We start from the raw sequence: 10,000 nt of genomic DNA, 5'->3' as shown, positions 1-10,000 counted from the left end.
TACACACACACACGTACACACACGTACACACACACACACACGTACACACACACGTACACACACAAACGTACACACACACGTACACTCACACACGTACACACACACACGTACACACACACAGTACACACACGTACACACACGTACACACACGTACACACACACACGTACACTCACACACGTACACATACACGTACACACACACACAGGTACACACACACACGTACACTCACACACGTACACACACACACGTACACACACACACACGTACACACACACACGTATACACACGTACACACACACACGTACACACACACGTACACACACGTACACACACACCCACACACACACGTACACACACACGTACACACACAAACGTACACACACACGTACACTCACACACGTACACACACACACGTACACACACACGTACACACACACGACGATGGTGATGATGGTAGTGGTGATGATGGTGATGTTGATGGTGATGTTGGTGGTGATGTTGAGAGTGTTGATGATGGTAATGGTGATAGTGATGTTGATGGTGGTGGTGATGGTGGTGATGGTGATGGTGGTGGTGCTGTGTGACAGGTGATGATGATGTTGATGGTGATTGTGCTTGTGACAGGTGATGATGTTGATGGTGGTGATGTTGAGAGTGATGGTGGTGGTGATGTTTATGATGTTGGTGGTGGTGATGGTGGTGGTGATGTTGATGATGTTGGTGGTGATGTTGATGATGTTGGTGGTGGTGATGTTGATGATGTTGGTGGTGGTGATGGTGATGTTGATGATGTTGGTGGTGGTGATGGTGGTGGTGATGTTGATGATGTTGGTGGTGGTGATGTTGATGATGTTGGTGGTGGTGATGTTGATGTTGATGATGGTGATGTTGATGTTGTTGATGGTGATGTTGATGATGTTGATGGTGATGTTGATGGTGATGATGGTGATGTTGATGTTGTTGATGCTGATGGTGATGTTGATGGTGATGTTGATGGTGATGTTGATGGTGATGTTGATGGTGATGATGCTGATGGTGATGTTGTTGTTGATGTTGATGTTGTTGGTGATGTTGATGTTGTTGGTGATGTTGATGTTGTTGGTGATGTTGATGTTGTTGGTGATGTTGATGTTGTTGCTGTTGCTGTGTGCCAGGTGATGTGTTGAACATCGATCCATCTCGCTTCTACTCACACCTCTACTCCACGCTCTACCGCATACCCACAGGTACCCCCCCACTACCCCCCACTACCACCCACTACCACTCAACTACCCACCCACTACCCCCCACTACCACCCAACTACCCACCCACTACCCCCCACTACCCACCCACTACCACCCACCACCACCCACAGGTACCTACCCACTACCCCCAACTACCACCCACTACCACTCAACTACCCACCCACTACCCCCCACTGCCCCCACTACCACTCAACTACCCACCCACTACCACCCACTGCCACCCAACTACCCAGCCACTACCACCCACTACCACCCACAGGTACCCACCCACTATCACCCACTACCACCCACAGGTACCTACCCACTACCACCCACTACCACCCACTACCACCCACTACCACTCAACTACCCACCCACTACCCCAACTACCACCCACTACCACTCAACTACCCCCCCCCACTACCCCCCCACCACCCCCCCACTACCACCCACTACCACTTAACTACCCCCCCACTACCTCCCCCCCACCACCCCCCCACTACCTCCCCCCCACCCACCCCCCACTACCACCCACTACCACTCAACTACCCCCCCCCCACTACCCACCCACCACCCCCCCACTACCACCCACTACCACTCAACTACCCACCCACTACCACCCACTACCCCCCACTACCACCCACTACCACTCAACTACCCACCCACTACCTCCCCACTACCACCCACTACCCCCCACTACCACTCAACTACCCACCCACTACCTCCCCACTACCACCCACTACCTACCCACTACCACTCAACTACCTCCCCACTACCACCCACTACCTACCCACTACTACTCAACTACCCACCCACTACCCCCCACTACCACCCACTACCACTCAACTCTCCACCCACTACCACCCACTACCTCCCACTACCACCCACTACCACTCAACTACCCACCCACTACCACTCAACTACCCACCCACTACCTCCCCACTACCACCCACTACCCCCCACTACCACCCACTACCACTCAACTACCCACGCACTACCCCCCACTACCACTCAACTACCCACCCACTACCACTCAACTACCCCCCACTACCCCCCACTACCACCCACTACCTCCACACTACCACTCAACTACCCACCCACTACCACTCAACTACCACCACCCACTACCTCCCCACTACCACCCACTACCACCCACTACCACTCAACTACCCCCCACTACCCCCACTACCACCCACTACCACCCACTACCCCCCACTACCACCCACTACCCACCCACTACCCCCCACTACCACCCACGACCACTCAACTACCCACCCACTACCACCCCACTACCTCCCCACTACCACCTACTACCCCCCACTATCACCCACTACCCACCCACTACCCCCCACTACCTCCCCACTCCCACCCACTACCACTCAACTACCCACCCACTGCCTCCCCACTACCACCCACTACCACTCAACTACCACCCACTACCCCCCACTACCACCCATTACCCCCCCACTACCACCCACTACCAACCAACTACCCCCCCACTCATAATAAATATGAATAATATTGGTCGCGAAAGCCTACGTGTTAAACTACCCCCCACTACCCCCCACTCCCACCCACTACCACTCAACTACCCCCCACTATCCCCCACTACCACTCAACTACCACTCAACTACCCACCCACTACCCCCCCCACTACCGCCCACTACCTCCCCACCACCCCCCCCCACTACTCCCCCATCACCCCCCCACTACCCCCCACTACCACCCACTACCACTTAACTACCCACGCACTACCCCCGATTACCTTCCCACTACCACCCACTACCACTCAACTACCACCACCCACTACCTCCCCACTACCACCCACTACCACCCACTACCACTCAACTACCCCCCACTACCACCCACTACCACCCACTACCCCCCACTACCACCCACTACCCACCCACTACCCACCCACTACCACCCACTACCCACCCACTACCCACCCACTACCCACCCACTACCACCCACTACCACTCAACTACCCCCCACTACCACCCACTACCACCCACTACCCCCCACTACCACCCACTACCCACCCACTACCCACCCACTACCCCCCCACTACCCACCCACTACCACCCACTACCACTTAACTACGCACGCACTACCCCCCATTACCTTCCCACTACCACCCACTGCCACTTAACTACCCCCCTACTACCTCCCCTCCACCCCCCCACCACCACCCCCCCACCACCACCCCCCACCACCCCCCCACCACCACCCCCCCACCACAGGCAGCAGCTGTGACGTGCGCCTGCTGCTGAGCTGTGTGGACACGGCGTTGCTCCGCCGCCGGCGTCAGGTGGCTCAGAGCGTGGCCCAGGCCTTTGGCAAGCGGCTGGCCACGCTGGGCCTGCACCTGGGCCCTCACGGGGCCCTGGGCGCCCTCGCCAGCACCCGAGCTCTCCTCCTGGTGAGGCTAGACGCTCACCAACTCGCTCACCAACTCGCTCACCAGCTCACCAACTCGCTCACCACAGACACACTCACCAGTGGCCCAGGCCTTTGGCAAGCGGCTGGCCACGCTGGGCCTGCACCTGGGCCCTCACGGGGCCCTGGGCGCCCTCGCCAGCACCCGAGCTCTCCTCCTGGTGAGGCTAGCCCCTCACCAACACCCTCACCAACTCGCTCACCAGCTCACCAACTCGCTCACCAGCACGCTCACCACAGACACGCTCACCACAGACACGCTCACCAGCTCACCGGCACGCTCACTGGCACGCTCACCAGCTCACCGACACGCTCACCGACACCCTCACCGACACGCTCACCAGCTCACCAGCACGCTCACCAACACGCTCACCAACTCACCACCTCGCTCACCACCTCGCTCACACAACACGCTCACCAACTCACCAGCACGCTCACAAACACGCTCACCAACTCACCACCACGCTCACCAACACGCTCACCAACTCACACCACCACCCTCACCACCTCGCTCACCCCGTGTGCCCGCTCCAGGCGTTCCCGGCCAGTGCCGTGTTGTTGGACAGCGACTCTGGCGGCTCGGGCTGCTACCTGCCCCTGGCAGAGCATCCTGAGCAGTGCCGAGCACACCGCACGGCATTGTGGGAGCTGCACCTCCTCGCCGTGAGTAGCCGCAGACCCCTCGTCATCATCGTCGTCGTCATGATCATCGTCATGATCGTCGTCATCATCATCATCATCATCGTCATGATCATCGTCGGCGTCACCATCGTCGTCATGATCATCGTCAGCATTGTCATCGTCATGAGCATCATCGTCATCATGATCATCATCATCATCGTCATGATCATCGTCATCGTCGTCATGATCATCGTCATCGTCGTCATGATCATCGTCATCGTCGTCATGATCATCGTCATCGTCGTCATGATCATCATCATGATCGTCGTCATGATCATCGTCATCGTCGTCATGATCATCGTCGGCGTCACCATCGTCATGAGCATCATCATCATCGTCGTCATGATCATCGTCGGCGTCGTCATCATCGTCATGATCATCGTCAGCGTCATCATCAGCAGCAGCATCGGCATCATCAACAGCATCATCATCACCGTCATCAGCATCACGTCATTATCAACAGCAGCATCGTCATCATCAGCATCATCATCAGCATCAGCAGCCGTCACTACGACCCTGACCCACGTCACTGTGTGTGTGTCACTGTGTGTGAGTGTGTCACTGTGTGTGTCACACTCACTGTGTGTGTCACTGTGTGTGTCAATGTGTGTGTGTCACTCGTGTGTGTGTCACTGTGTGTGTGTGAGTGTGTCACTGTGTGTGTCACACTCACTGTGTGTGTCACACTGTGTGTGTCAATGTGTGTGTGTCACACTGTGTGTGTGTCACTGTGTGTGTGTGAGTGTGTCACTGTGTGTGTCACACTCACTGTGTGTGTGTCACTGTGTGTGTCAATGTGTGTGTGTGTGTGTCACACTGTGTGTGTGTCACACTGTGTGTGTGTGTCACTGTGTGTGAGTGTGTCACTGTGTGTCACACTCACTGTGTGTGTCACTGTGTGTGTCAATGTGTGTGTGTCACTGTGTGTGTGTCACTGTGTGTGTCAATGTGTGTGTGTCACTGTGTGTGTGTCACTGTGTGTGTGTGTGTCACTGTGTGTGTCACACTCACTGTGTGTGTGTCACTGTGTGTGTCAATGTGTGTGTGTGTGTGTCACACTGTGTGTGTGTCACACTGTGTGTGTGTGTCACTGTGTGTGAGTGTGTCACTGTGTGTGTCACACTCACTGTGTGTGTCACACTGTGTGTGTCAATGTGTGTGTGTCACACTGTGTGTGTGTGTCACTGTGTGTGTGTGAGTGTGTCACTGTGTGTGTCACACTCACTGTGTGTGTGTCACTGTGTGTGTCAATGTGTGTGTGAGTGTGTCACTGTGTGTGTGTCACACTGTGTGTGTGTGTGTCACTGTGTGTGTCAATGTGTGTGTGTGTGTGTCACACTGTGTGTGTGTCACACTGTGTGTGTGTCACACTGTGTGTGTGTGTCACTGTGTGTGAGTGTGTCACTGTGTGTGAGTGTGTCACTGTGTGTGTCACACTCACTGTGTGTGTGTCACTGTGTGTGTCAATGTGTGTGTGAGTGTGTCACTGTGTGTGTCACACTCACTGTGTGTGTGTCACTGTGTGTGTCAATGTGTGTGTGTGTGTGTCACACTGTGTGTGTGTCACACTGTGTGTGTGTCACTGTGTGTGAGTGTGTCACTGTGTGTGTCACACTCACTGTGTGTGTGTCACTGTGTGTGTCAATGTGTGTGTGTGTGTGTGTCACACTGTGTGTGTGTGTCACTGTGTGTGAGTGTGTCACTGTGTGTGTGTCACTGTGTGTGTGTCACTGTGTGTGTCACTGTGTGTGTGTCACTGTGTGTGAGTGTGTCACTGTGTGTGTGTCACTGTGTGTGTGTCACTGTGTGTGTCACTGTGTGTGTGTCACACTGTGTGTGTGTGTGTCACTGTGTGTGTGTGTCACTGTGTGTGTCACACTCACTGTGTGTGTGTCACTGTGTGTGTCACTGTGTGTGAGTGTGTCACTGTGTGTGTGTCACTGTGTGTGTGTCACTGTGTGTGTCACTGTGTGTGTGTCACACTGTGTGTGTGTGTGTCACTGTGTGTGTGTGTCACTGTGTGTGTCACACTCACTGTGTGTGTGTCACTGTGTGTGTCAATGTGTGTGTGTCACACTGTGTGTGTGTCACTGTGTGTGTCACACTGTGTGTGTCACTGTGTGTGTGTCACACTCACTGTGTGTCACACTCACACTGTGTGTGTCACACTGTGTGTATCACTGTGTGTGTGTGTCACACTGTGTGTGTGTCACACTGTGTGTGACACTGTGTGTGTGTCACACTCACTGTGTGTCACACTCACACTGTGTGTGTCACACTGTGTGTATCACTGTGTGTGTGTGTCACTGTGTGTGTGTCACACTGTGTGTGACACTGTGTGTGTGTTACACTCACTGTGTGTGTCACTGTGTGTGTCACTGTGTGTGACACACTCACACTGTGTGTGAGTGTGTCACACTGTGTGTCACTGTGTGTGTCACACTCACTGTGTGTGTGTGTCACTGTGTGTGTCACTGTGTGTGTCACACTCACTGTGTGTGTGTCCCAGGGTCACTACCACCCCGCTGTGTCTCAAGTGGCTCTCCACTTGCTCCAGGGAGTTCCCATGGAGGGGAGGGGCTCCCTCCCCCACTCGCTGACCCGCCGGTCAGTAAACAACAACAATAACAACAACAATAATAATAACAATAACAACAACAACATCAATAATAACATCTATAACAACAACAATAATAACAATAACAACAACAATAATAAAAACAACAATAATAACAATAACATCAACAATAACAATAATAACAACATAATCAATAATAACATCAATAACATCAACAATAACATCAATAACAACAACAATAATAACAATAACATAATCATCAATAATAACAACAATAACATCATCTATAACAACAATAATAACAATAACAACATCATCAATAACATCAATAACAACAATAATAACAACAACATCAACAACAACAACATCAACAACAACATCATCATCAATAATAACATCAATAATAACATCAATAACATAAATAACAACATCATCAATAACAACAATAACAACATCATCAATAACATCATCTATAACAACAATTACAAAATCAATAACAACAACAATAATAACATCATAATCAATAACAACATCATCAATAACAACAATAACATCATCTATAATAACATCATAATCAATAACATCATCAATAACAACATCAATAATAACAACAACAATAACATCAATAATAAAAATATCAATAACATCATCAATAACATCAATAACAACATCATCTATAACAATAACAACATCAATAACAACATCAATAACAACAACATCATCAATAATAACATCAATAACAACATCAATAACAACAACATCATCAATAATAATATCAATAACAACAATAACAACATCATCTATAACAACAACATCATCAATAATAACATCAATAACAACAATAACAACATCATCTATAACAACAACATCATCAATAATAACATCAATAACAACATCAATAACAACAACATCATCAATAATAACATCAATAACAACATCAATAACAACAACATCATCAATAATAACATCAATAACAACAATAACAACATCAATAACAACATCAATAACATCAATAATAACAACATCAATAACAACAATAACAACAACAATAACAACATCAATATCAATAACAACATCAATAACATCAATAACAAGCAATAACAACAATAACAACATCAATAACAGCATCAATAACAACAATAACAACATCTATAACAATAACATCAATAACAACATCATCAATAACAACATCATCAATAACAACATCAATAACAACAATTAGAACATCAATAACAACAACATCAATAACAACAATAACAACATCACCATCAACAACAGCAACACAATCACCATCAACAACATCACCATCAACAACATCACCAACATCATCACCACCATCACCAACATCAACACAATCACCAATATCACTAACATCACTACCAATACCATGGTAGTAGTTATGGTGATGATGGTGGTGATGGTAATGGTGTTGATGATGTTGATGGTGATGATGATGGTGGTGATGATGATGATGGTGGTGATGGTGATAATGATGGTGATGTTGATGGTGATGTTGATGGTGATTATGGTGTTGTTGATGTTGTTGATGATGATGATAAATGATGGTGTTGTTGATGTTGTTGATGATGTTGATGTTGTTGATGGTGATGATGTTGATGATGGTGATGTTGTTGTTGATGATGTTGTTGTTGTTGTTGATGGTGATTATGGTGTTGATGATGTTGTTGATGATGATGATAATGATGGTGTTGTTGATGTTGTTGTTGATGTTGATGTTGTTGATGGTGATAATGTTGATGATGGTGATGTTGTTGTTGTTGATGATGTTGATGTTGTTGTTGATGATGTTGTTGTTGATGATGTTGTTGTTGTTGATGTTGTTGTTGATGATGTTGATGTTGTTGATGGTGATAATGTTGATGATGGTGATGTTGTTGTTGTTGATGATGTTGTTGTTGTTGTTGATGATGATGATGTTGATGTTGTTGATGATGTTGTTGTTGATGTTGATGATGTTGTTGATGATGTTGTTGTTGTTGATGATGTTGATGTTGTTGATGATGTTGTTGTTGTTGATGTTGATGATGTTGTTGTTGATGTTGTTGATGTTGTTGTTGTTGATGATGATGTTGATGTTGATGATGTTGTTGTTGATGATGTTGATGATGTTGTTGATGATGTTATTGATGTTGTTGTTGTTGTGCCCCAGGACCCCTGTGGAGTTGTTTGACGACTTCAACCCGGGCCGGATGACTTTCAACCCTCCTGTGCAGAGCACCGCTCCCTCCAGAAAGGTGACACACACAGTGACACACACAGTGACACACACAGTGTGACTCACACACACACACAGTGTGACACACACAGTGTGACACACACACACAGTGTGACACACTGTGTGTGACACACACACACACAGTGTGACACACACACACAGTGACACACACAGTGACACACACAGTGACACACACAGTGACACACACACAGTGACATACACAGTGACACACACACACAGTGACACACACAGTGACACACACAGTGACACACACAGTGACACACACACAGTGACACACACAGTGACACACACACAGTGACACACACAGTGACACACACACAGTGACACACACAGTGACACACACAGTGACACACACACACAGTGACACACACAGTGACACACACAGTGACACACACACACAGTGACACACACAGTGACACACACAGTGACACACACACAGTGACACACAAACACAGTGACACACACAGTGACACACAGTGACACACACACAGTGACACACACAGTGTGACACACACAGTGTGACACACACATAGTGACACACACACAGTGTGACTTACACACAGTGACACACACACAGTGACACAACAACAACAACAACAACAACCGCCATTCGCCACTAAGTGGCGGTGACGTCACCACGACGCTTGTGCCAGGCTATGTGCACCCTGAGGCCACGTGAAGTGTCGAACGCCCGCTGGCAGGAGGTCACGGGGCAGACCCAGGTGCCACGGGTCGACTGACTGAGATGACTGGCTGATGCACCACCTGTGCCCCCTACTGTGCCAACCTGCTGTGCTTTAGCCACCCGGCGCTCCGCTCG

General features: G+C 49.1%; 1 protein-coding gene across 1 annotated transcript in view; it reads left to right on the top strand.

Moving 5' to 3' along the window:
- LOC142908391 (nucleolar complex protein 3 homolog) overlaps window positions 1–6,952 on the top strand; it is a 66,449-nt gene extending 59,497 nt beyond the window's left edge. Inside the window, exons 15-18 of the mRNA XM_076058987.1 lie at window positions 1,156–1,227; window positions 3,469–3,825; window positions 4,199–4,327; window positions 6,855–6,952. Of these exons, the coding sequence (XP_075915102.1) occupies window positions 1,156–1,227; window positions 3,469–3,825; window positions 4,199–4,278 (509 nt within the window). The 3' untranslated portion in view covers window positions 4,279–4,327; window positions 6,855–6,952. The remainder of the gene's footprint in view (window positions 1–1,155; window positions 1,228–3,468; window positions 3,826–4,198; window positions 4,328–6,854) is intronic.
- Window positions 6,953–10,000: the final 3,048 nt, after the last annotated feature.

Source organism: Petromyzon marinus (assembly GCF_048934315.1).
Source record: "Petromyzon marinus isolate PM22_M1 ecotype Great Lakes invasive population chromosome 83 unlocalized genomic scaffold, UKy_Petmar_22M1.pri1.0 chr83_unloc.3, whole genome shotgun sequence".
Taxonomy (NCBI): Eukaryota; Metazoa; Chordata; class Hyperoartia; order Petromyzontiformes; family Petromyzontidae; genus Petromyzon; species Petromyzon marinus.
Note: the sequence above shows the minus strand (reverse complement) of the source record. Positions and strands in the feature narration are given on the sequence as shown.